Source organism: Brassica napus, chromosome C8 (genome assembly GCF_020379485.1).
Source record: "Brassica napus cultivar Da-Ae chromosome C8, Da-Ae, whole genome shotgun sequence".
In the NCBI taxonomy this organism is placed as follows: domain Eukaryota; kingdom Viridiplantae; phylum Streptophyta; class Magnoliopsida; order Brassicales; family Brassicaceae; genus Brassica; species Brassica napus.
This window is the reverse complement of record NC_063451.1, coordinates 22,473,574-22,501,195: the sequence shown is the minus strand read 5'-3', so window position 1 is coordinate 22,501,195 and position 27,622 is coordinate 22,473,574. Positions and strand designations below refer to the sequence as shown.

At 37.5% G+C, this 27,622-nt stretch overlaps 6 protein-coding genes across 8 annotated transcripts; all 6 read right to left on the bottom strand.

Moving 5' to 3' along the window:
• Nucleotides 1-4,124: 4,124 nt before the first annotated feature.
• On the bottom strand, nt 4,125-5,700 carry LOC106426465 (protein SRG1-like). The gene is made up of 4 exons (XM_013867186.3): nt 5,323-5,700; nt 4,996-5,243; nt 4,595-4,922; nt 4,125-4,505 (listed from the first exon to the last, which is right to left on the bottom strand). The coding sequence occupies exons 1-4, from the start codon at nt 5,578-5,580 to the stop codon at nt 4,263-4,265; spliced, it is 1,077 nt and encodes a 358-aa protein (XP_013722640.1). The 5' UTR covers nt 5,581-5,700; the 3' UTR covers nt 4,125-4,262.
• A 1,339-nt stretch (nt 5,701-7,039) lies between these two features.
• On the bottom strand, nt 7,040-11,690 carry LOC106389175 (E3 ubiquitin protein ligase RIN2). Of its 3 annotated transcripts, none has more exons than XM_013829376.3 (13): nt 11,546-11,690; nt 10,954-11,270; nt 10,761-10,838; nt 9,693-9,779; nt 9,479-9,600; nt 9,161-9,257; nt 8,953-9,058; nt 8,708-8,865; nt 8,492-8,629; nt 8,344-8,411; nt 8,050-8,268; nt 7,568-7,943; nt 7,040-7,465 (listed from the first exon to the last, which is right to left on the bottom strand). In XM_013829376.3, the coding sequence occupies exons 2-13, from the start codon at nt 11,188-11,190 to the stop codon at nt 7,409-7,411; spliced, it is 1,743 nt and encodes a 580-aa protein (XP_013684830.1). In that variant the 5' UTR covers nt 11,191-11,270; nt 11,546-11,690; the 3' UTR covers nt 7,040-7,408. The 3 variants fall into 3 exon arrangements, with proteins under 3 accessions (XP_013684830.1, XP_013684831.1, XP_048622558.1); XM_013829377.3 differs by having other exon boundaries at nt 11,508-11,649; XM_048766601.1 differs by having other exon boundaries at nt 10,954-11,555.
• Nucleotides 11,691-14,275: 2,585 nt separating this feature from the next.
• Nucleotides 14,276-15,766, bottom strand: LOC106361321. Its single transcript, XM_048766603.1, has 3 exons — nt 15,456-15,766; nt 15,227-15,332; nt 14,276-15,151 (listed from the first exon to the last, which is right to left on the bottom strand). The coding sequence occupies exons 1-3, from the start codon at nt 15,612-15,614 to the stop codon at nt 14,832-14,834; spliced, it is 585 nt and encodes a 194-aa protein (XP_048622560.1). The 5' UTR covers nt 15,615-15,766; the 3' UTR covers nt 14,276-14,831.
• A 409-nt stretch (nt 15,767-16,175) lies between these two features.
• LOC106426423 lies at nt 16,176-16,655 on the bottom strand. Its single transcript, XM_048766828.1, has one exon. It carries the CDS (start codon nt 16,653-16,655, stop codon nt 16,176-16,178), a length of 480 nt encoding a protein of 159 aa, XP_048622785.1.
• An 814-nt stretch (nt 16,656-17,469) lies between these two features.
• LOC106426453 (oleosin 18.5 kDa-like) lies at nt 17,470-18,926 on the bottom strand. Its single transcript, XM_013867173.3, has 2 exons — nt 18,409-18,926; nt 17,470-17,941 (listed from the first exon to the last, which is right to left on the bottom strand). The coding sequence occupies exons 1-2, from the start codon at nt 18,924-18,926 to the stop codon at nt 17,770-17,772; spliced, it is 690 nt and encodes a 229-aa protein (XP_013722627.3). The 3' UTR covers nt 17,470-17,769.
• A 2,040-nt stretch (nt 18,927-20,966) lies between these two features.
• LOC125591771 lies at nt 20,967-22,183 on the bottom strand. The gene is made up of 4 exons (XM_048766604.1): nt 21,883-22,183; nt 21,695-21,779; nt 21,549-21,615; nt 20,967-21,447 (listed from the first exon to the last, which is right to left on the bottom strand). Exons 1-4 carry the CDS (start codon nt 22,014-22,016, stop codon nt 21,317-21,319), a joined length of 417 nt encoding a protein of 138 aa, XP_048622561.1. The 5' UTR covers nt 22,017-22,183; the 3' UTR covers nt 20,967-21,316.
• Between the last annotated feature and the right edge of the window lie 5,439 nt (nt 22,184-27,622).

Genomic DNA, 27,622 nt, shown 5'->3' with positions numbered 1-27,622 from the left:
CACATGAAAAAACGATCCTCATTACTCAGCCGCATCAAAAAATTAAGACAGCCATAACGTACTGAATAACTCAACCCTATTTTACTATAACTCGGCCGCATCTAAATATATAGTAACCCAGCCGAATTGTATGATTATGTCAGCCTGTACATTTGACATTACTCAGCCGTGTCGTTAAAATAACTTAGCCACAACAAAGTAATTACCTTTATACCAAACTGCTTAGTGATAGCTATTCCGACGCTCGTAGGGCGAACGGCCGGACCAAAGTCGCCGAGAAAGTTCTTGTACAACATACCTAAAATATATGGTGTTGCTTGTCGAAATCGATTAGAACGCTCTGTGCAGGAACATGTATGCTTCGAATCGTAAATACGAACATAAAACGCCTTGGATTCTCCTTGGGTAGAAGCACGAACTCTCCAGAGACATCCATCAACCCAACACTTAACAACGTATGATGTCGGGGTTGATGTTTCTACATCAAAATCAAATTTATACCTCACTGTAAGAAGTTTCAGTCGTCTCTCCAAAACGTCTTTACTATCGTATCGTTGACCTACCGCAATGTCTATCGACGACATCTCCAAACTTAGAACCTCCAGATTCCCTTTAGATCCGCTCATTGAGAAGTTCTGATATCTCTTATTGGGAGGTAGCGTTGGTGAATCTTCCTCATCTGTAGGAGACTCACCGTATGAGCTGAAGTTATCATCTTCAGATGACGCACCGTCTGAATCGTCGAACATATCAAATCGGCTTTCAAATTCATCATCTTCTTCGCTTTCTTCGCCTATTTCATCTTCTCCGACTACGTCATGTTTTTCTCCTTCGACATTACTAGAGACGTCATTCTCATTGTCCTCTTGTTCCTTCTCCAAACTGCAACCATCGTAACTCCCACTGTAATTTTCGTCTCTGGACTCAACTACTGAAGCTTCTGCTTCTGCTTCTGAGCTAATGCTCAAAAATGTTTTACTCTTCTCTCTTGCTCTGTTCTCCGTAATCTCCACACAGAGACGTAGTTGTTCGATTTTCTTCAAGCTTAGAAAACCTTGCAATTGTCGAGTATTGGACACGTAAACTGGTGGAGTGTCGTGCGCCATCGTTTTCAATGCTTTATTCGAGAACATGTAGCTAAGCTGAATATGATCCTTCAAATCATTCAATCCGTAATCATCGAGAACAGACTTTGCGAAATCTTCATGTGTTGTTTTCTCATCTAAATGAAGAACTTTACACCCTCTACTGTCGACGTTGAATACATATTTGTTTTTCTTAATCCAGTTACCAGAAACAATAATTACCGGATCCATAACCAAATGAGAAAGATGAAGACGATAGATAACTAAGATGAAGAAGAACATGAACAGTCTCATAAAGCAAGTTATAAATTTCATTTGTTAGTGATGACATGGCAAGGATTTTGTTGACATGGTGGATTCCGAGTCTGTATCTTGGATATTTTTACAAAACTTAGCCAAAAAGTTAACATTACCTCAGCCTTTAAGTAACAATAACTCGGCTATCACGTATTTAATTAACCCAGCCATGTCGTATTTAATAACACTCCAACAAAATATCTCAGTCATTATGAAATTAAAACTCAGCCGTAATTGAAGAGAACCTTTTTTACAAAAATCAGTCGTAATTAAAAGACAACAACCCAACCATAATGTAAAATATAAACCAGCCGTAATAATGTCACAGTAAAGAACATAAAAAGAGAAAAGATTCTGATAGAATACATCTTCACTACTTCCTTGTGTCTATAATCACGCTCATCGGTTCAAACTCACGGAAGAAGAGCCCCAACTCTTTGATCCAGAAACAGCGGTTACACATTTTGTCACCCTTACTGTTTTCAATGTACCACAAGACCCAATCTCGCTCCATAACAAGAACACATTGGCAACTATAGAACGAAGGAACAACGGTTGAAATGAACTCGTCCCTCTTTGCCAAAAACTCGTCACTGTGCGACAAACCCCATGCCCATTTTAGAGATCGAACTAGTTTCCCGATCCTGACAACTGATTCCCTCGTAAAACGAGCAAAATACTCCTCATCACCCCTAAAATATTTTTCTAGTCATTGCGTATGTATACACAGCAGCCTCATATCCTTCATCCGCTGCAAGCTTCATGAAAGCAAGTCCTTCTTCCTGAAGGTTAAATGTGAAGAAAAACTGTACACCCTTCATATAAAGTGTGCTTGGATTTCTCTCTGCGTAGCAAGTTTTAAACAACTCAGGAGGCATATTGAGTCTCCTGGGAACGGATAACACATCGTAAAAATGGTTTACCCTGCTCCGCTCTGCTAACGCCTTCATCGTCTTGCACGATGCTCTTAGGCCATAGAGATATGTGAAGGAGTTACCGGCCACACGTTCAACCACTAACGCCTGAATCTCTTCAGTCAATTCAAGTATCGGGAAATAATCCATTAATGTAACGTTCATATAACTAAGCAATAATATTTGACATAACTCATCCATGTTGGTTAATATAACATCGACGCCTTCGTAGAGATCGAGACGGTAATACTTTATTATTTAACTCATAATATAACTCAGCCATTAATATTAACATAACTCAGCCGTTAATATTTTGGGTTTTATCATGGCCCATCGAGATTTAGGATTGATACTTTGGGACGGCTGAGTGTGGAAAATACGGCTCAGAACTAATATCGAGGCTTTTATAACATCGAGACGATACTTTAGTATTTAAAAATTGATTTAACATTCATGGTAATCCTTTTTTATAATATTAAACGCCTTATAATAATGGGACGTTTCGTCTTTCTTGATTTGACGGCTCAAAACTAATATCGAAGCCATTTATAACATGGAGACGATAATCACGAGGAGTTTAAAAAGTTAAATAAGGCAGAAATTAACGATAACTCAGTCGTAATACGAAAACATTAAAATCCATACCTCAGCCGTTATACTAATCAAGAAAACCCAATATAATCGTAACATGTTTATATAACTCAGTCGTAATGTAAAACATTAAAACCCAAAACCCAGCCGTAATACAAAACATTAAAACCCAATTCTTTTCATCGTCTCTCTTGCTCTGTCATTCCGATTCATTTCGTCATCCTTGTTCTCCGTAAACTGGTGGAGTGTCGTTCGTTGAATACATATATGTTGTTGCGAATTCAATCTGTTGTTCTCAATTCATTAAATCTGTAATCATCGAGTACAGACTTTGCGAATTCTTCATGTTTTGTTTTCTCATTTAAATGCAGAACTCTACACTCTCTAATGTTGGCGTTGAATACATATATGTTTTTCTTAATCCAGTTACCATAAACAATAATTACCGGATCCATAAGATCTCGGAGAAAGATGAAGAATAAGATGAAGAAGATAGATATATAGATAGATAAAGAAGATGAAGAAAAAAAATGAACAGACAGACAAACGTAGTTGTAAAGTAGTTCGTTAGCAATGACATGGCACCGAGTTGATGACATGGCGGATGACATGGAAAATTGGTTAATCAGCCGACAAACAAATATATAACTCAGCCTCCGTAAATCAGCTCTCATTTACAATGTAAGTCAGCCGAACCATGGAAATATTTCAGTAATTAATCTTTTGATCCTTAATCAGCCGTAATTAGGATGAAAAACGATAAATCAGCTGTATCGTCACATAGATCAGCCGTCAAACGAATGATATTCTAGTAATTAATCTTTCGCTAATAAGTCAGCCGTAACCGAGCTGAGTTTACTGTTAATCTGTCCTATTACGGCCGACTAATCATAAACTCAGCCGTAACAACATCACATTTGTCAGCCGTAAATTATATAACTCAGCCAGTCGATATTCATTAACTCAGCCGGGGAAACATAACTCAGCCGTCTCTTAGTTACAACTCAGCCAAATTTTCCAGAAAACAAACCGCCGATGTATAAGTCAGCCGTAACCTTTGTCTGTAAGTCAGCCTTTATCTCATAAATCAGCCATATTTTTGTAATTCAGCCGTACCGTCCGGCTGACTTATGTTCTTAAGTCAGCCTTTTCCTCTTAACTCAGCCGCGTTTGTTTATTCAGCCGACATGTAGATATAAATCAGCCGTAACGACGTATGTAGCGAATTACGGCTGGCTTAATGAAAAGAGGACATTCTTATTAATCCTCTGCATGAAACAAGAGAAGATAAAATATACTAATCTATATATAGTACCACATGCAAGAACGGTGGTAGAAGATAAGAGTTTTCTTAGGTCACAAGGCAATGGGTCTTTTAGATTCTCATAACATCAAGGTAAGCTTTTCCACCGAGCTCACGTGAGAACAAGCCTTTGAAGTACTCATCAGTGGTCATGCTTCTGAAAAATGAAGCCTTATGCCTCTCCACGAGACTTCTCAGCGGACCAACTTCTTTACCAGTTCCTATATTGTGAAACGCCCCTATAGAAATCCTCTCCTTCTCTGAGTTCACTACCCCACGATGCTCTATACTTCGGTACGTCCCATTTGTAACAATCTACATAGACAAACCAAAACCATTTACAAATTACAAACGTTGTATATATCATTTGTTCTCTCTCTCTCTCTCTAGTCCACAAAACTTACCTCTATCATGTCTCCAACATTGACAACGAAAGCATTTGGGAGAGGTTTGACCGAGACCCACTTGCCATTCTTCTTGATTTGGAGACCTTCCACTTCATTAACCTGCAAAAGGATGGTGACTCCTGTAGAATCTGAATGTGGAGTCAGACCAATAACCTGGTCGGGCTCAGGACAAGGAGGGTAGTAATTCATCCTCATTATCTGTCCTAGATCATCATCAAACAACTTCTCCATCTCCTCAGGGTTGATCTTCAATGCCACCGCCATTTTAGCAAACAAGATCTTAGCTATGCTTTTCAGTTCAGCCGAATACGTCTCTAGTGTATCTCTGAAGAAAAAGAACATAGTTTTAAAAACAGAGAAAGACTTGTGGAGCAAGTAAGAATGGTTTTGAAGCAAACCTAAGGGGAAGAGGTATCTTGGGGAACACGTGAGGCTTGCGTAACCTAGCAGGTTGCACTGTGAGATGGAACATGTCTGCCCAATCGAGTTTCTGCTCTTCTGAAACCACAAAAGCCTGTCCAAACCCTTCCATGTCTCCAGGCTTTTGCCACAGCTTCTTCTTCTCTTCCATGGGAAGGTTGAAGAAATTTTGAATCTCAGATTTGAATTTGTCCAGGAAGCCTGAGTCCACTCCATGGTTTACAAGCTGGAGATAAGAAAAGAAGTGGAATTGTTTAGTAAAGAATGAGTTTTAAGATAGTTAAGCTTCGACTTTTGAAACTTACCTGGAAAAATCCCCATTCTTTGCAAGCCAAGTCGAGTTTTTCAATCTCAGAATCCATGGTGGTTGAAGAACACAAGCGGCTCATGTCAATGACTGGGATCTCAGCTTTTAGACCAGAGTCACAGGCAATCTCAGCTTTGTCTAGATCAGACCGTACATACCTCTGAGGAACCTTCTTGATCAGCTTCTCCTTCACCATCTCTTGAACAGATGGGACTATAATAGAGCTATGATGCTTACTTGCTCCATTGGCTTCCATGGCTGCTTCTTCCTGCAAGAAAGAAAATGCTAACAATGCCAAATCCAATGATTGATGGGAGACTGTGATGGTGATTGGTAACTAGCTACAAAGGTCTACAAGTATTTATATATGATTTTAGATGCAAGAAATACAAAACAGTTGTATAATTCTTTAATAATCTTTGAATTGAAAAATACTGGCCCACGTTACGAGTGTGCTTACATAAGAAAGAGATGTACATCTAGACGTTTACTTGGTGTCATCTAAGAATATTCTTGGTTTGCAAAGCAAGTTATGGCTACTTTTTCAACGTTTTGTAACATTAAGTACAATATATGGGAGGCTTGAAAAGTCTTGGGATAAGGTCTCTGGACTAGTACATGGACATGTACGACCGTCAGTTGCCAGTAGATATTCATGGTCAATACGAAATTTTTAAATATAAAAATAAGGCATTTAGATAATACATAAAAAAATTGTCGATAAAAAAAGTCAAATTTATAATTAAAAATTACACTATCTTTAAAACTAGTAATTTTTTTTATCAATTCTTAAATATTGGTTTTTTACATTTTTTCCTACAAAATCATCTATCAAACTTTCATAATCAAATGCTTTGATCTTTGATCTATCTCTTTTAATCGATAACATTGAAGACAATTATGTTAAATTATTATATTCTTTTTAATCCACTCATATTAAATAATACGAAAGGTTATATAAAACTTAGTTGTCTTTTATTTAGAGATGGCCCATCACCTTATTAACTTATCGAACACATTAACACATAACATATTTGATATGTTAACAAATAACAACATTGAATAATTAGGCCCTAAAATGTTTAAATAAATAATAGGCCCCATACTAATGTATCACATGTATGGGTTCAAACCCGGGCCTGACGACCGTAATCCTTATAATTCAACGATTCGTTATCTGGATTCCAACGCATGCTCCATGGGGTTTCTGAAAACTTAAACAAGTGATTTACAAAAAAAAAAAAAAAATGCATATATGTATACCCTACGCAACGTAATCAGAAATTATGAAACTCATAACAGTATAGTTCTTTAATCTCTTTGGATTGACAATACTGGCCCACGTTACGAGTGTGTTTAGGTAAGAAAAAGATAGACATCTACACGTTTATTTTAGGCTGCAGAGCAAGATATAATGGCTACTTTTCAACGTTTTATACTTTAGTTCAATGCGTGATGAGAGCATGATTAACGAGGGTTCTTAAGGTGGGGTTCTTGGCGGAATATAAGAAACTAACTCTTAAATTTTAACTAAAAAATATTAAAAAGCATTTTTAGTTAAAAATTAAGAGATAGTTTCTTATATTCCGCTAAAAACTCCACCTTAAAAATTTTCATTGATCATGCTCTTAAAAGTCTGAGGATAAGGTCTCTGGACTTAGCACATGGTCTCTGGACTTAGCACATGGACATGGCCGACCGTATCAAAGCGACTATACAGGAAGTAGGAGGATATATTCAAGTTTAGAGAAAAAAAAACTGAGTTTACACATTTGATGATATACTATTACATAACAGGCTATTGGATCAATAACCGTAGATTCTTTAATTTAACTTGTTTTTATTGTAAATTACACATTCTTACATAAGAGAGGTAGCTGCATAGAGTGGTCACTCTCCCTCGAGACTGTGACAAGATATCTCCAGAGGAACATAGCCTCTTCTTCTCTATAGTAAAGAGTGATGCACAATGTTGGGTGGTGTATAAACTCAAGGACAGGGATATGTCCCGAATCAACTAATCTATACCTAAAGGTTGAAATGAAAGTGCAGAAAGTTCTCAGTATTTTTTACACAAACTATCATCACATATGGAGAAGATTATTCACTGTAACAGCAACAGAGTTTGTTCTCTGCAGGTCCTGCAAAAAAAAAAAGAAAGCGCAACATGTTCTAGTATCAACTACATATGCACTTCCTGTCAAAGGTTACAGAGACTATCCAACATGCACTTAAAATTTTACCTGGAAAATAATTTCATCAGGCACATGTGGCATGACTTCCCTCACTGTCTCAGCCATAGCTAGTATACTTGCCAAGCTTTCATTTGTCACATTTGATACAGTTCTTAGATGCAGACCACCTGTCCTTCCACCAGCACCTGGAGGTATGGTTGTAGTAGTAGAAGTGGAAGCTTGTGAAGGGTTCATCGGCCATAGACTCCAAGCAGCATCGTCAAGTGCAGTGTGAGCATAGCTTTCCCCAACAGATGCAAGATGCCTCATCATCATCTGAACCCTCCCCAGTCCAACGGACCTAGAAGCTGTAGTAGAGGGACCAGCGACATCAATGCCCTGGTCTGACCATGTCTGCAGCCAGCTTGGATCCAATCCTAAATTCCTATTTTGTGAAAGTAAAGTGTGAGAACTTATACAATTCAGCACCACCATGAAAGATTCACAGGATTTAGTTAATAAGTGAATCAGGGAAGAAGAATGAACTGGACCTGGAAGGATCAGTTTCAACAGAACTTGGCATCTCAGCAGGGAATAAGCCAGTGGCTAGTGGATGAGCAGGACTGTTTTGTCTTTCAAGCTGACGAGCTAGCTGCTCATCCCTTGAGACTTCAACTGTGCGAGGGTTAGCCTCACTTTCAGTTCTACCAGCAAAAAGAGGCTTACGACATGTAGGACAAGAATAAACATCATTTAGACCTTGATCCAACCTGCCAGCACCATCAAAGCATCATCATCAGGATCATTAGTTTCAGTTATAAATATCCGAGGATGTAGGTATCTACCAGGATCGCAGGCATCCAAGATGGAAAAGGTGGTTGCAGTGAAGCCTTTTAGCCTTAGCCATAGGTTCCTGGCCATTCAGAATGTATACAAGAGCTTGAGGTATTGAAAAGGTGTATGAAAAAATAGCTCTATAGAGCACAAGCATACCCGGCATATAGCACATTCATCATCATATGCACGTAACTCTTCAGAAGTTGCATCAGGAAGGGCTGCATGGAGAGAACCCAGAGCTATTCTCAGTTTTATGTATCCTTTCATTCGTTTCAAAATCGCACTAAGCAATGCCTGCAAAACCAAACAAAAAAAACAGGTCAAAAATACAATAATTGAATGCTCTGCCCAGTATTAAATTAACAAACTTACACGTATGTTGAGAAACAAAACTGCATCCACCAGATGAAAGGCAAGGCCATGGAGCCACCAGATATGCAAATAATGACATAGTGCCATTACCAAAGTAGCCATGTCCAGGAAGAAACCAAGGTTTCGGTTGAGGAGGCCTTTCCATTCCAACAGTGAGCCTATCCCAAAGGGTAAGAGTTTACGTTGAGATACGGAGTTTGAATAGACCAAAAATTATTCATTGTTAACACAAGAAAATATAAGACCTGCTGTCATGGAATCGATAAACTTGGATCTTTGGCAGTCTGAGTTATTGACTACTAAGTGATTGATCCACATATCAAGCAACTGAAACCCATGAATCAACAGAGCCTGCAGAAGAACAAGATCAGCTCTATATTTTGTTGACCATGGCTAAAGAAAAGGACAACAATCAAGAAGGACGAAAAAAGACAATTGCTATTACTTGCGTACCTGCAAGGTCTCAAAAGCAATACTGCATGGCTCAAAAAGTAACAACAGATACACAGAAGAACCAATTGTATTGTATGTCATAAGGGAAAGCTTTATCCTGCAACAAATGAGAAGAAAATTAAATCCTTTTAACGAAGAGCGTTGTCCATGTAAGGTCTATTCGTATTACCTACTCGATTATACACATTACTAACTATATATGAAGTCTAGAGAGAAACTAGAATGTAAATTTGACTTTTCTAGTTTAAGTTCTTAAAGAGAGAGAGAAAATGCAACAATTTGAATATTTGACAATATACCACAAAGTTTAGGAAATACCACAGCATATCAACAGAGAGAACCAAGAACAGAACTGAATACACACGGAAGTATGTCCAAGGTGTAGAAGAAGGAGATGCATTCAATCGTTCAAGCCGGTCTCTAGCCAAAGCTTGAAACATCTACATGACATTACAAGATTCACATTAGGAGAGTGCCTAAAAAGGATGATAAATCACAAACGCCAATAGTTCCTACAAAAAGTCAACAATACCTTTAAAGTGCATAGAACAGTCAGCCAAACTGTCCACAGTACACCCTGAAATATTGTTGGGGGAATCACCAGCGGCAGAAATGTACCCTAGGAGGAAAGGAGGATTAAATTATGATTTAATCTATTGACATCCAGAACACATACAGGTATATATATGCATAGGCCTGGGCATAAAATCCGGAACCCGAAATCCGAACCGAACCCGAACCGAAAAACCCGACCCGAAATGTAAAAATACCCGAACGGGTCATGTAGGGTGGTACAAAAAATATCCGAACCCGAACGGGTAACCCGAAAAATCTGAAATTAATAGTTAATATAAATATTTTGAAATATATATAAGTATTTCAATTATTAAATTCAATATTTGTGGTAGTATGATATATAATAATAAATATTAAAATTTTAATAAATAATTTAAGTACACAATTAGTTATAAATAAGTATTTTATAATTTGCTCATTGAAATAAAAAGTCTACTCTCTATAAGGCAATACATATTGTTTACAAATAATGTTTGTTTTCATGCTTGATTTAACATTTTATTGTTATTTTATCAGTTTATGTGTGATAGATTAATTTTTATTTAATTTAGATGTTTTTCTTTATGTTTTGCTTCAAATTTTTTGTATTTTACTTCGGTTATATCCGAACCGAACCGATATAACCCGAATCCGTACGATATATGATTATTTTATGGGTTTTAAGACGCAATACAATTTTGAACCGAACCCGAAGTGTTATTATCCGAACCGACCCGTATTAATAAAATTTTAGTATGAGACCTATGAGCGTAAACCCGAAAACCCGGAAAACCTGATCCGAACACCAACGGGTACCCGAACGCCCACGCCTATATATGCATATGAATTAAATTACAGAAGCACTAAACAAAGATGCAAAGTGCACAAGTAAATGAAAGGAATCATCTGTCTAAGTAAAGATTTCTCTTAAGCCTCAAAACATATTATGTTCCTTTTCATTACTCTGGCATTAAAAGTATATTTGATACATTTTTTTCCCTGTAGCAGTTAAGATATTAAGTAATGAAAGTAAGAACAGCACTACCTTGTAAATGATGTAATTGGCAAGTCGCTCCACCAACTTTTTAGTTTCAACGCCATATAAATCTCCAAAAAATAGAGTCTGTAAATGGTCAAGCGACATTTCCAGAAACAATTAAACAATCAGTACGCCTGTGCACATTACTATGGCAACGAACAGCAATGACAACAAGTGGTAAACAATGTTTAACTCTTACCTTGAGGGAGAGTATCAGAAGAATATACACATTGAGCACAAAATTGGTCAACAGGGCGATTGTAAAGTAAGATCCCAGAAGCAGCTCAAGGGCATGCTCGGAGTCTCCTAAAGAAATGTTCTTTGCAATCAGCCCATCAGCTCTAAGCCTATCCAAAGACAACTCTGTCCAGACTTGAAGCCCCACAAAGCTCAGAGCTGTTGATGCCACCGAGACCGACAAGTACCTTATCCCCATTAGGAACTATAACAACAGCCTTCTCACTCAAAAGTAACTCCCAGAATCTCATTTAATCAAAATTAGCACGAGGTGCCCATCTGCAACCACATGGAAAAACAAGATTCTATTGACCATAAAGGCAGAGACTTTTGAAGAATCAACACACAATTGAGCTACCCATCAGCGGAAAACAAGAGAAAGATTGATTCTTTTTAGAATTGAATCTATAAGAAACATAAACAAGTCAAAATTGAAAGATCGAAGAAAGCTGGTAAAGATCGTGGAAGAGGAGAGAAATGAGCTGGGAAGATTCAATTTTAACAAATGCATATTACCAAGCAAGAGATCAAAGTTCTATGGATCGATCGAAAACCTGATTATCTGCAAAGTTGTCGGTTGAAAATTCTCTTTAGGACAGGCGTCTCTGTCTTTTTCTCGATCGGGACAAGGAAAAGTATAGAAGAGCAGAAAAAAATCTATATCTTCTTCCAGAAAGAAAGAGAGAAAGTATTATTATTATTATTCATTCATTTTAAAGCGATACGCTCAACAATAAAATTATTTCTTTCTTAATTTTCAAACATTATGTTTTTCAGAAAAATAATTACATGTTTAATCAAAGCATAATGTCCTATTTAACTAAGTTGGAGTATTTAATATTGGATAGCATTTTAAACTCGCTTTTATATTTTTCTTTTGGAATATATAAAAATATTATTTATGTGAAATTTATTTCAATGTATATTTTTATAATAAAACTTTTTATTTGTGAGAAAAAATAGAAAATGCTATATTTATCTCTATATTTGATGAAAATATCATTTTATATGTTAAAAAACTACTTATAAAATCTGTGGTTACAGCTCTGCCAAACAATGTGATGTCATGCTTTCGAATCCCGAAAACGGTAATGAAGAAGTTAGTGAGTGCTGTGGCACAATTCTGGTGGAGTCCAAGAGGTAATAAGAGAGGTATGCATTGGAAATCATGGGACAAACTATGTAGTCCTAAGGATGATGGAGGTTTGGGATTTAAAAATCTTACAGACTTTAATACAGTTATGCTTGGGAAACAATTTTGTAGATTAATGGACAAACCTAACACACTTTTTTCTCGTGTTTTCAAAGGGAGATATTTCAGGAATGCTTCACCCCTGGAACCCATTAGATCATACTCGTCATCTTATGACTGGCGTAGTATTGTCTCTGCTAGATCTCTTGTTAGCAAAGGACTAATTAAAAGGGTGGGAACATGATCATTTATCTCAGTATGAAATGACCCTTGGCTTCCATCCACTCGCCCGAGACCAGCAAATAAAAATCAACACAATCTTTACCCGGAACTAACAGTGGATGCTCTTATCGATGGAACATCACGGTCATGGAATCTACAGGTTATTCGGACTCTGGTGGATCCGCAAGATGTGAAAATTATTGAAAGTATTCCTATAAGCAGATTTCACCTAGAAGACCGAAATGGATGGCATTTTACAAACAATGGGAAATACACGGTTAAATCTGGATATGAAGTGGAACGAGTATATCCGGACAGAGAAAGTATGCCACCCCAGTTTGGTACTTCGATAACACCGTTGAAGGCGTTCTGTTGGAAAATACGCTGCCCACCCAAGATGAAACATTTTTTATGGAAAATTTTAACTGGGTGTATAGCGGTTAAGAAAAATTTGAGGTCAAGAGGAATGCAAGGAGGTACTGTATGTGACCGATGTGGAGCCCCCGAGGAGTCCACTAATCACGTTTTTTTTAATGTCTACCGGCGGTTCAGGTCTGGGCACTTTCACGGATTCCAACGAATTCGGATATTTTCCCCACTCAATCTTTGTTTACCAATATGGATCATTTATTTTGGAGAGTGTCCCCCGAAATGGAGGATCATTACTTTGCTTGGATTCTCTGGTATATATGGAAAGGTAGAAATAATAAAGTTTTTAGCAATTTGGATATGGATCCCAGAGATACTCTCAAATTGGCAGAAACGGAATCGTTACTTTGGACGGAAGCACAAAACTCTCAGACTCAGAGTACGGACCGCACCCAAGTTCCTGTACCTTGGGCAATACCGAGTATACCAGGTCGATGGTGCTTTACGGACGGATCTTGGAAAACAGAGGATAAATATTCAGGGCAAGGATGGTACAGTACCCTTGAAGGTTACGATGGACTAATGGGAGCAAGGAATACGAGAGCGAGTCAGTCGCCACTACACACAGAGATAGAGGCTCTCATATCGGAAATGGAATGCATGAGGAATCTTCGACAGTCTTGTGTTACTTTTGCAACGGATTGTGCTCAATTAGTGAAGATGGTTTCGGAACCAGAAGAGTGGCCAGCCTTTGCAAGCTATTTGGAAGACATAAAGTTTTTGAAGAGAAGTTTCAACAGCTCAGAGATCATAAATATACCACGGACACAGAATTCAAAGGCGGACAGTCTAGCACGCAGTGCAAGGAAACAATCGTCGTATGTCGTTCATATGGATGCAGAGTTACCGGGATGGTTCGCATGGTCTATATGAGTCTGTTTTGTTGCAGACAAAAAAAAAAAAAAAAAACAACTACTTAAAACCACTTGTATAATATAAATAATTTGTTTTAGTGGAAAAATATAAAAGTGAGTCGGATATAACCTTTACCATTATTTGTTAGGTCCTTCTGTTTTAATTTGGTTCGAAGAGTTTTGATCTTGTTGCACAAAAACAGAAGAGAGTTTTGATCTTAACTCATGTTGGCTACAGGAATTAAAGCAGAGACCAGAGAGGGAGGTAAGTTTACTCTCATTCAAACCTTGCAAGTCTATAGAAGTGCTGTGGTAAAATGATTAAAGCTTAAAGTCTTTTACATTCGGTTTTTGGTTCGATTCATAGAAGAAATATTTTTCAACTAATTATAGGATAAAACTTATCGAAAGTTTCAAATTATTGTTGATAGAAACGTTCGTTGTGTCGTGTGTTACACATAAAGCATGTCCATCGAAAATGTAATACGTACTGCAGAATTGTCCATCTATATAAATGTTATAGAAAATCTACGTCATAGAATGATTATCTATAAAATTGTTCATTATATGCTAGAAATAATAGATCATAATGTGAAATAGATATAAATATTATATAATGAGTGATGATTAAAAACCGTACAAATGTAGAGATTGATCAATGATAAAAGAAACCAATTAAAATGGTCTCTCCTGTAATGATGTCAAGATCGAAAAAGGAGATTGCAAAACTCATAGGTGACATCAATGGGAGCTTGGTGTCCTGGTGACAATTATGTAGCCGCTTCATCTTCATGACATGTTCAAACAACATAGCTTTCACTTCTGTTCAAATAAGCTTAAGGAGAAACAACCCTGAGATGAAAGCTGCAGCAGTCATCAACAAGTAAAACACCATCCCAGCTAATCTCAGAGATGTAACTGGTACGGACCGGTCCAATCCCCTAGCCATTGCCTTTGAGAGATTTGTGGGTGACAAGTGACAACAGCTGTTGTGATGAGTATTGTCTCCTTGGATTATGTAACTACAAACCAATCTTTAATCATGATCGAACAAACTCTTCATTTGTGTCTAAGTGTCTTCTTCTGTTGTAACTTACCGCTTGTAAGAAATCCAATGCATTGGGTGGGGGTAAAAGCAAACTATTAACAACTTAGATCGTTCATAGAATTGTTGCAGGCTCGGGACACCATCACGACCAACATGACCAAGATGGAGAGAAAGACCGAAGTCTTGAGATCTTCCTCGAACCAATTGTTGAGTTTGCCACGTTTCCTCTTTTTGTTAACTTTGAAACTATTTAAGAGTTCTATCGCGAGCTTTATTATCTTCTTTAACACTTCCGTGGCCTTAACCACGGTGCTGTCAAATACCCATTTTATGAAATCTGTTGGTGTGTTATTCTTCCGTGGAGTGTCATCTGAGCTCTCATCACCTGAACTGTCATCATCTGAACTCTCCTCGTCTGTTAATATAGAGAAAGACAGAACAAGCCAATGAGAACTTTCTCTAACAAAAGGCTTTAAATTAATACTAATACCTTGATTAATGCCATTGTAGTACAAATCCTTAATCTCTTGCACCACCTCGTTGTTCCTCACTGCCTTCCACACTGCTTTGTCAGATGACAATGATAACACCATTCTCTGCACAAAACGTTATTCAGGTACACATTGTGTTTCTATTTAGGGTTTATGAATACTTAACAAAATAAGACACAGAAACTTGAGCTTAGTGAATCAAGAAAACATAATAAAAAAAAAGATCACCTGGACGGATGGCTCGGTTCGTAGTAGGTCAAAAGCATTGTAAACGTGATCATAAGCATGAGGCTGTAAGATTCTTGAATGACATAGTTCCATTGAAGGCTCCACCCAGTCCAACTCCGTCCCAAACGAAGGAACTTGATGAACCATTCCTGTGGGCATGGGACTCTGGTTTCCACCACCATCGAATACCCTTTAAAACAAGAATCAACAGTTACGCATATTCCCATAAGCAAGAAAGCAGGTTTTGAAGATTAATAATAATAAACAAAGACAATGATGCAGTTGAACTAGCAAACAACTTTTCAAAGTAGTTTAAGTTCAGGTACTAGGAATGATTGGTTAAATTGATACTAATTCCGGAAACAAACAAAACGAAATAGACTTGGATAGAGCTTCCATCTTATTTTAATTCATCAAATCAAAGACAATTCAATCACACTCAGAGGAAAGAAATAGGGGAAAAAAAAGAAGTTAACTTTGAAAATAATCCATCAAAGCCAAGACAATTCTCGTGAGTATTAAAATATCTATCCACCACTTAAAGCTCATCCACATGTCTGAGATTTTTTTTTTTTTCTTTTTGAACACAATTTTATGAGATTAATTGTCAATTCTAATCATTGATACAAGTTTCAAAACTCAAATAGTCTCATCCATATAACCAAACACATTACTTTCAAGTGTGTAGAAAAATTAAGAGACGGAAGAGAAAAAAAATGATTACTGCTTGAGAGCAGAAACAGCATCTTCAACTTCATCAACAGAAGGAACAGAGCCAAAAACAGAATCATCATCTTCTTCTTCTTCGTCGGTTCCTTCCACCGTAACCCACTCAAAGTCTTCATAAGCGCCGTAACTGTTAAACGAAAAAGCGCCACCGCTCCATGATCTGGAGGTTGCAGCCACCGGAAAACTCAATAGCGACCCTGATGCCGTGATCCTTAGATTGTTTGACCCAGAAGAAGATCCGAATTTATTGGCATACCCTCCACCAAGCGAGACAGAGGCGTTCCCAGCTGGAGTCGACGTTGATGAAGCAAAGGGATCTTTAACTCCGCCCTTGACTCCGCCGGTCCTCTTCATCGCACGTCCGGCGGCGCGTAGCATCCCTCTTCCGGCGGCGCCTAACAACCCTCTGCCGGCGGCGCGTAGCATCCCGCTGCCGGCTGCGCGTAGCATCCCTCTTCCTCTATCTAACATGAGACAGTTGAACTTGCGTTATTCCGACAGGTTTCGTAAGTTTTACGTTAACTCGGTGAACAGTTTTTTTTCTTTTGGTCTACCGGTTCGGATCAATTAAACAGTTGTTGTTGTAATGAATGGCTCTGTTTTGAGTTTGCTTGTGTCTTAGGTTTCTTCGTACAGTTTGATGATTTCCAGGAGACAGATCAGGTTATATATACACAATGTTCTTTAAGGATTTTCTCAGAATATTTTGACTTTCCTTGATTTTCTTTGCTTTGTTTTGCTTGATCCTTCTTCTCCACGACAACGCTTACCATTTCTCTGTTTTCTATTGCATTCAATTCAATTAATACTCATAAAAGTAGTTTCCCATAGTATAATTGCATTAACAGAAAAAAATTAACACAGAATTAAAATTAATATTGTTTGAAATCTGAAGTTTTATGCATAAAAGTTGGGAATTTGAATATTGTACTCAACAGCAGGAAAACACGAAAACCAATTTGAAATCCAGAAGACATTTCGTAAGGGAAAGGGAAAACCAACATTGAAGACTTTTTCTCTGCTTTTTACTCGAGGTAACTCTCTACAATGCTTGTTCTTTACGTCTTTGGTTACTTGCGAGTGAATTAATTGGTTAGAATACGAATCCTAGGGAACAACCCGGTTTCCAGTTCTGGTTTAACAATCCGGAAACAGCACATTGAACCGCATTATTTTTGTAGTCACGGTTCAGAACACACCATCTCTTAGTGCGACGAGCCATGTGGTCATACTGTTTAGTACTAACTCAAAAAAGGAAAAAGAAGCTAGGCAGACCAAACATAAGTTGGACGAACAAGACTTCTCCATATAGACGTTACAACTTACAAACAAGGCAAACAAAGTACATCAAAAGGTTTACAATATACCACAAAGAGAATAACACAACAAAACATGGTACCATTTGACAAGAGAAACACACTTGCACATTATTTATAACAAAAAAAAAAAAAAAAAAACTGATGATATTGGCTTCCCCTTTTTATTACCCAACCTGATCAAATTTAAACACCTTATTCCTCACGAACTAGACTCCTCGACATCGACATTACTATGGCGTGATTTATGTAGTATTGTGGAAAGTGATTTATGTAGTATTGTGATGGGTTCCACGGGTACGGTCACGGTCATGCTCCCCACCTGTATGTTGTTGTCCATAGTACTGAGCTCTATCTTTAATATCCTGAGCTTTGCTTCCCAGCTTCATCCTTGCACTGTCCAGCTTATCTGACCCCTGTGGGTGCTCTCCCGTTGCGTACCTATTCATCACACACACATACATTAAAAAGAGAACGTTTATGTTCATTTAGCCAAAACTTATACTGTAATTTGGCAACTCCAAATTTTTTGATCCAAAGATAGTGGTCGGATACATATAAGCACACATGAACACTTTAGATTTTATTCATTAATATTTAATTTATGTATATAAGCTCTAATGCATACATGCACACATAAACACTTACGATTTTTATTCATTAGATGTTTATATGTATATATGCTTTAAGTTTTATTGTCCTCTCATGGCATATATGATTATTGGTAAATATCATCCTTTTTTTGGTAAAATTGTTAAGATTGATACCAAGATTGTGGCAAGCCACTTATTACCTTAAGATTTATGTTTATGTTAAATATCATCTTTCAGTTAAGACCTTTTGGTAACATGCAGATATACATAAAACAAAAATTAAAAATTTATATCTATGATAAAAAATTTGCTTACTTATAGATCCAGGAGAAGACGGTTATAGCTGCAATGCCAAACCCACCAGAGGAGAGAAAGCCAGTGATGAGAAGTGCTACGGTGATGAGAGCCGGGACGAGGATTGGGCTAAAGATAACAAGCAGAGGAGTGGCAACAGTCAAAGCAATGACTGTTCCGACAAGGGTGAGACTGGAGAGGACAAGAAGGGACCCTCCAGCGGTGACTGCGGTAGCAGCTTTAGCAATCTGCCTAGTCTTGGAGTAGTCTTGGCTGGAGGTCTGGTAATCTGATCGTCCGTAAGGATACTGGTCTCGGTCTCGGCCCAACAAGGGGTACTGGTCACGGCTGGTGATATCGTGATGGGTTCTAGCAGTATCCGCCATTATGCTATTGTTGAAGAGATAGATGAGTTTATGTTTTGGAGTAGCTATGATTGTTGAATTGATTAGATATATGAAGGGAAGGGAAGGGGAAAGAGAGTCATGTGTCAATGGCGTCATCATGCAATAGTAGCCACGTGTTGGTGGCGTCACCATGCAGACGCTGCATGTGTAAACGAGAGGGGTCTACTTGAGGACACGTTCGTGTCTTTGTCTCGTTCCTGTGAATGTGGCGTTGGCAATGAACCGAACGTAAAGTAAAAAAAAACGGACCATTGGGCTGGTTATTTTGGTGGGTTCAGGGCTTTCAAGGCCTTTCCATGAGTTTCTTCTTAACAACAAAAAGTCAAACATCGAACGTAAACCCAAGACTATTTTTGAGCATACCATAAAGTTGCATATTACATTTAACCTGTTCTTTTGGTGAACGCCACAATCAGCGGCTGCGTCTTAAAATTTAAACCATCACCACCGCAAAACACAGCACAACACAACACTCATGAAACAACGCCAGCTTGCTTTTCTTGACGCTGCGGCTGATCGCGATGACTAAAACAAACGCATAATATTTCAGCGTCAGCTGCTTCCCATATTTCGTACATCCGGCTGTTTATTAGCGTCCATTTTAATCTTCCGTGCCGTTGAATTTGCCTTCGTCTGCACTATAATTTTTAGTCGCTGCCGCAACTAGCGGCGTTCACCAAAAGAACAGAACTATTGAGTACAATAACAAGGAAGAACTATATCAAGATACCATATCAAGATTCCCAGCAAAGAGATCTTGAAGAAGATGAGATGGAAGAAAATTTGTTACGAATGTATAAAATTTCTCATTAATTAAAATTGTACAGTATGTTCAGTATATATACTCTAATACAATCTCGCTAACATAAGCTGATACACCTTTGCTTGTTGTTCGTTTCACCTTGGAAACCAGTGAACTCACTCATCAAAGTCCCTGAAATTTCAACTATTCCAGTTTGGGTAAACCTCAAAATGTCCCGGATTGTTGCTACTCAAGATTAGGCCTCAGTCACGTTGTATCAGGAGTTGGTGAGCCTATGCAAACGCACAAACCTCGCCTTGATCCGAATACTTTGGGAGAAGCAAAGTTACTAGTTGAAATAGAACTTGACAAACCCTTCCCGAAGCAAATTGCCTTGGATTACAAACAAGGTAATATATTTCTGGTGGATGTTGAATACACTTGGATTCCGAGTATGTGTAGCAGATGTCGACAGTTAGGGCATAAAGAAAAGAGATGCCTCCTGCCAGCTCCCCAAACGTGTGTGGATATGGATACATGCTTTACTGTGGATATGTCAAATGGAGCACCAGAGATTGATACTGAAAAGGAACAAGATCAGATCAATGTTGTATCAGATGAAGAGATGGTACAAGTTGAAAACTCAGAAACGGAAACACAAGATGGTGTTGAGCCAAAGGATCATTTAATGCCACCAAGCTGCCCCACACACTCTCCGGTAACAATAGCCACATGCTCCAACTCTCAGTCGACTTTACCTCCATCAGCAGGTTTTTTGTCTCTTCGGATAGCTACTTCTCAAAAGGATAGCTCTACTTTTTTCTATCATTCATCTTCGGATGCCAAATCTACTTTAGCCTCTACACTAGCAGGTTCGTCATCTGCTCACACTTCTCTACAGATTATGGACGATGTTCCATCAGATATTATCATTAATGAGGGTATTACACACTCAAGAAATGATCTTTTAACCATGACCTTTATTTCAACCGAGTCCAACCAAGAGGTTGGTGGTATGGAAAGTGATTTTCATATTACCGAAAAAATGGATGAATTTGGAAGTGTGACAAGAAGGGGTAGGTTGATCAAGCCTACACAAAAGTACCAAGGAATGGAATGGATGACAATGCGTGGAAGAGGGAAACGAGGCCGCATGGTCGAGGTTCCTAAATCAAGTGCACAAGTATCCTTTTTAGTTTGGTCAAACTAAAGAGTATTATTACTAAGTTCTTGGTTTAATAGCTCTTTCATTGCTTACTTTATGTATCCAACTTTCTCAAACTATGTGATCTAACAAATCACATCTTGTAACTTGTCTTTTTAAATTGAATGCCCTTTTTCAAAAAAAAAACATAAGCTTTATATGTACACCACTTATACACACATGTTGCTAACCTACACCAGTGAGCTGATACACCTTTGATAGAACATGGCCTGAAGAATAATCAGCATATGAATAATAATAATATTATAACGGTGACATTTTCCAACTCTACAATGGAACAGCTTCAGTGAGTTGTCTCATCCAATCGTAACTTCCAGAAAAAGAAATGTAACAAACTGTCTAATATAGGAAAAATAAATGCTTTGAAACTAAGAAAGATCAGAAGGAAATTAAAAAAAAAAGAGTCTAGGAAACCTGAGCCGCAGGTTTCTTCTGAACAAGATCCTCAATCAAATCAGCTGCTTCTTGAATCGTCGTAATGTTCTGAGCATCAGTTTCCTCCACACTTATATCAAACTTTTCCTCCAAAGCCATCACTATCTCCGGCCCAAACAATCAAAAATTTCTTTTAGGCCCTAAGCTAATATTGCAAATATACAAATAATAAAAATTTGTAATGTAAAATTGTGAAATATGGTCCAGGGATCCTAAGCAGCTGCTTATGTAGCCTACTCTCTGGGCCGGGCCTGTCCACATGTAACCATATATTCACATGACAATATTATTTGAATAACTAACAAAATAATCGTTAATATGAAAGGAGAGAGAGTGAGAGAGTATAACATACAGTGTGTGGACAAAGCCAATTGTTCATTTACAATGTCACTCACTTTCTGTACCGTCTCTGGTTTCGCCTACACATGTTACCATCCAACTTATTGCATTTTTCATATAGTTCAATTTTTGAGATTCAGACAAATCTTTTATACGTACTGCACAACTGATTTGAAGACGAAGCCTCTTTGAAGACTGGAAACGACCAAAGGAGATAGATTGAAAACTACGCTTTACGCAACACCTGATGATGATTACAGTATACAAAGCTAATTACGTTATATTGGAACATTACTAAGAAAGCAAACAAAACTTGAATACGTTGAGCATACACGTTGTAAAGTCACCTGATATATTCTGGTGGATTGTATGGAAGGAGCTTTGAAGCTAAGAGAAGTGGTTGATAGGGAAGCCATTGAAGGAGGGAGATTAAGCCAGTACACAGACCTAACGCAACCACCAGTACACGAAGATGAATCATTTTGTTCTAAGGCAGAGGACACGGATACAGCTCTGTTCCCTGAGCTGAGACGCAAACAAAAGTCTTCTGTTATGTTATGTGGCCGAGGTTTGTTATCGCGGATCCAGACCTATCTTCGGAACATGTTGCTATGGGTCCCACATTTTGCAACCAGACCCAATCCCAATTAACTATTTCAAAGACCTATATTGGTTTTCGGCCGTATCTTGTATTTTTAGAGTTTTTGCACTGGATGACTATCAAGTGAAAGTTATTTAGGTAAATGGACATTTTATACTTTTCAGGAATCCTTATTTATTTAATTACTTTCTTTACCCCCACGGAAACTGTATCCATATCTCAGATGGACGAGTAGTCAAGTCGGGCATGCAGATTATCTAATAATTACACATCTTCGAATTTCAAAAACCAACCACACAATTTACTTCATCCACTGAGGCACCACCAACCAACTCTCACTATCTCGAGCCCAACTCGTATAGTTCAATCGGCACGACCGAGTTTACTCGAACGGATGATTTCCCTGATCGCTTCCTCTGGTATTTTTTCCTCTTCTTCATCTCCAAGCTGTCTTCGAAGGCCCGGATGATCTCGTGAATGAGTTTGCTAATCTCACCTAACCAAGTAACCATTGACTCACATTTATAGAAGCTGAACTTGTGATCTGAATTTTGAGTTATTCTCATCTATGTTTTGTTAGGTACCATTCCATTATTATAGAGATCAATCAGATGTTTCTTTTTCTTTTGCAAATGTGTAATCCTTTTAAATTTAGGTGGTGGCTCCGGAGGATTGCCACATCGACTGCATTTCGTAATCGGTCGTTGATTGAAGATGGAGACAGAGCGTCATAGTCTTCATGAACCAAACAACTGGATAGCTGAATAAATACCTTGATATTTAACATATATATCTTGAATACTACTAACTTAAAAATGTACTTTGTCACAAGAATAAGCATACAGATCTACAATATTTATTTTTGGGGTTGATGTAAATATTCCTACCTTATATTTCAGTTAACAAAATGATATCGTTGGCTATTGTAAGTGAGATCCATAATAACTATGTAATATCTGGTATCCAGAATAACTATGTAACAAAATGATATCGCTGGCTATTGTGGTTATATTTTGTAATAGCCGGTTTACCAATCAAGTATGATTTTGTATCAACAATCCCAACAACTCTTCAATCTAGTGAATTCCAATCATGAAATTGTTTGCCAAAACTTTAAGTTGTATTTGCTGACTATCAACTGGATAAACAATATCATATCTGGTAATAAATGTATACAAAATTACATTTACTAGAATGGGTAAAACCAATATATAATATTAGAATTTACGATTGCTTTTGTAGTTTCTGGATAAAACCAATAATATTAGTGTTATTATCCGGATTAAAATATAATATCTGGTAACAAAATTGAAGTAATATATTTAGCAAATGTTTATTTTACTTTGGTAAAATGATTATGAAATTTTACTTGATTCTTATCCATTCACCATATGCTACACTTATAAAATGCTAAATTATGTAACTATATATGCAGAACCAACATTAGAATGTATCTCGGTCTTGTATCACACTACTATTAACTTAAATACTGAAATGATAAGTATTAAACTACATAGTTCACACTGAATTTGGAGTACTAAACTTCACATAATATAGTAATTTGCGAACAGTTTTGTAAACATTATCATTATTCGGATTTTGTCCATGTTAACCTTTATAGTTAACAATTCTTAAGCTTGGGTAATATTTGTCTACTAGATGGATCTTGGACAGCTTCAGATCGCTTTAGTGGATGTGGATGGGTCTGGATGGATAGCGGGGAGAACACACAACTTATGGGAACACGGAATTTCATTCGATGTGAATCAGCTTTGCATTCGGAGGTAGAAGCACTGCGTTGGGCGATGGGGAATATGCTTCAACACTCGCCATGCCAGAGCTTTGGAACAGACTGCAAGGAGCTGATTTCAATGATAAAGGAACCTCATGTGTGGCCAAGCTTTGCGACAGAACTGGAGAAGATAGAAACGCTGCAGATTTGCTTCCCGGACTTCAAAATAACCTATGTGCCACGAGTGCGCAATCTGTTTGCTGATTTTTTGGCTAAGACTGCTAGGACCTTTCGTAGAGAGTTACTTTTCATTGGTTGTTCTATTCCGGTCTGGTTACCCAGACCACTTCAAGCTTGAGTAATAGAATGGCCGTTCGACGTCAAAAAAAAAAAAAAAAAACCTTTATAGTTAACTATTACAAGCAGCACATGTACAATAGTAACCGACTTCTATAGTGTGGTGTAGTGGTATGTGCTTTTAGAACATGTTAGAGGTGATGGTTTCCAGTTTTGCCAGCGCATATTAATGTTTTTATTACTTAAAGTTAAACGAAGGGTATATCTAACATTTCCACCCCATCAGCTTCTCCAAACATGCGACCCCTGCAACCCTAAACCAGCAGTCAACTTTTTTCAGTTTTCTCAACATCTTCGTAGGTTTCTTTTCATACTAATGAACAAAACTTAGGTGAACCTTTAGATTCACCACACTCGTAATGTCCAATCATAAAGCCACATAGATTAATGAATAATAAATATTAAATATTTTTAACAAAATTAAAATAGTTAAAAAATATAAACGTCGCTAGTAAAACTCTAAATATAAACCGTAACCCTTAACCCTAAATTCTAAACCATAAATCCAAATTTTATACCCTAAAACCTAAACCTATACTCTAAACCCAAATCCTATACCCTAAAATCTAAACACTAGACCCAAACTCTATACCCTAAACTCAAACCCTAAATTCTAAACTTTAAACTCTAAATCCTAAACTCAAACCTTAATCCATGAATATAAAACATATACCTTAAACTCAAACCCTACACCCTAAATCTAAACTGTAAATCTTAAACTCGAATCCTATACCCTAAATATTTGGATTAATGTTGACATTGTTCCTTTATAGTTTAAGGTTATTATTTAAGGTTTGGATTTAAAATCTACGATTTGGGTTCATGATTTAGAGTTTAGAATCTAGAGTTTAAATTCATGATCTAAGGTTTGGGTTTAGAATTTAGGGTCTAAGGTTTAGGGTTTAGAGTTTAGAGTCTAGGGTTTGGGTTTAAGGTATAGAGTTTGGGTTTAAGGTTTAGATTTTAGGGTATAGGGTTTGGATTTAGGGTTCGGTTTTAGGGTCTAGGTTTGGATTTTAGGGTATAGAATTTGGGTTTAGGATTTAGGGTTTAAAATTTAGTGTTTATGGTTACGGTTTAGATTTGGGGTTTTACTGACGATGTTAACGTTGTTATATTAACGTTATTATATTTTTTTACCAATTTAATTTTTTTTTAAAATATTTAATATTTATTATTCATTAATCTATGTGACATTATGATTGGATATTATGAGTGTGGTGAATTTAAAGGTTCATCCTATGAGGTGAACCTAAGTTTTGTTCCATACTAATCTCCCAATAACGTAAATCTAACGTTTTTTTTTTTGTTTTTTAAGGGCTAAATCTAACTTATGTCCATTGATTCCACTCTTAAAATGAACCAATTTTGAATTTTTTATTTCCAACTTTTAGAACAATTATGTTAAAATTGCGACGGTAACCCACCGCCCAACGTTTATCCGACGTTCACGCGTTTTAGAACTTGGCATGCAACTGAAGAAAGGAGCATAACGGGGTTTCTTTGTTATCGTACAATCCTTAGTCTCATCGTTTCGGTCGTTCTTAGTTCTATTACTCAACTCGACCCAATATGTTATTAAATGTGTAAGACGATTCTAAGGTTTTTATTATTTTAGATAGATATTGTTGACGTTAATGTCAATGCTCCAAATAATCCAGATATTAAGCCACATGCTTTCAAGACTTACGTTCAACTCAAATTCATCACATGCTACCAAATTTTTTAAGCCGCCCAAAATTGTCTAAAGTCAAACTGTTCAGTCTGACACATATATGCATGCAGGCAACGTCAGTTCTCTATACCAGGCGACACCAACTTGCATAGGTGTGTCAGCGCGCCATTAGGGCAACATTATCGCCGTCGTTAGCTTTAGTCTTTAGGGAGCATATGATTTAATTTAAATCAAATTTGCATCATATACGCTGGGACGCGTCCGTTTTGTCCTTAGCTAACATATTTTTTTTTTCCTTAGGTGATACGTGTCGGCAAGGGAATGGTGGAAGAGTTTTTGTTAGGGCAAAATCGAATTGGGATCGAGATCGACATTTCTCGTCTCTCTCCTTCTCTCTCGCGGCGATCGAAAGGGCGATTTTGCTCTCAACGGCACATCTTCTTCGTGACGGTTCTCTCGTCGACGAATCTCCTCCCAAGTCGTCTCCTCTCGACGGATCTCCTCCCAAGTCGTCTCCTCTCGACGGATCTCCTCCCGAGGCATCTCTCGGCGGTTCTCACCATCGATCTGTCGGCGCATCTCCTTCTCTCTCGATTCTCTCCGCGGTTCTCTTGGCGGATCTCTCAACCGTTCTCTCTGTGATTCGAAGGTGAAAGGGTATGTGTTCCTCCTCCTTATGATTTGCATGTAGTTGGTTTATGTTTTCGATCTACTTTAGCTGAGGTTTGCATGTATTTAGACGTTGATTGATTTGCTTGCTTTGCAATAGATTTAGGGATTTCGTATCATATATTTTCGTCTCTTTAGTCTTTGAGAGTGTGGTTATTAGATGATAGTGGTATTATGTGATGTTATCGTGTAGATTTAGGGATTTCGATCGTAGATTATAGTTGTGATATAGATTGTGTACGTGAGGTGAGATGAGTTTATCGATTCAGTAGATGTGTAATGTGTTCTTCGCATTTGGTAAATGTGTTCTGTTATCGATGAAACTGAGATGTGTGATTATTTGTTGTTTATCTCATGAAACTGAGATGTGTGTTCTTATGTTTCCGAGGTTATTAGGTGAGGTGAGGTTCGATCACCAGGATTGTATTAGCAAGGAGATCAAAGAGAAACAACTATTTCCTCCACAGTTGAAGGTAAACTTCTTTCTCTTCAGCTCGAAAGTAATGTAGTTTGTATAATAGTTAAAACGTCTAGTTTTCTTTCTCTGTTTTGTTTGCGACCAAAGCGTTTAGTTTGTATAATAGTTAAAGCGTCTAGTTTGTTTGCAAGGCCACACTTTCTTGGTAGTGTCGAGTCTGTTTTGATTGTGACCAAAGCGTGTAGTTTGTTTGCAAGACTAGTTTGTTTGGTAGTTAATGCACTTGTAGTTAGGTAATTATGGTTGTGTAATGTGTAGTAACTGAGATGTACTTTTGTAGTTAGGTCATTATGGTAGTTTTAATTACCATTTTCAACTATTTAACCCTTCTTTCACAATTTTGATTTAATCTCCATCATCTTCTTTCTCTTTTCTCTGGTATAACTCTATCACATTCCTTCTTCTATTCTCTTTTCACTTCTATCTTCTTTATTTTATGGATCCAAGGATTCCGTATAGCCAGTCTACTGGTTATACGGGCCTTCTTTACAGTCAACACGAAAGTGTTTATGATGGAAACTCTCCTTATGAGAGTTTTCCTTCTGGATCTTCACAGATCCCTCAATTCAGTTCTC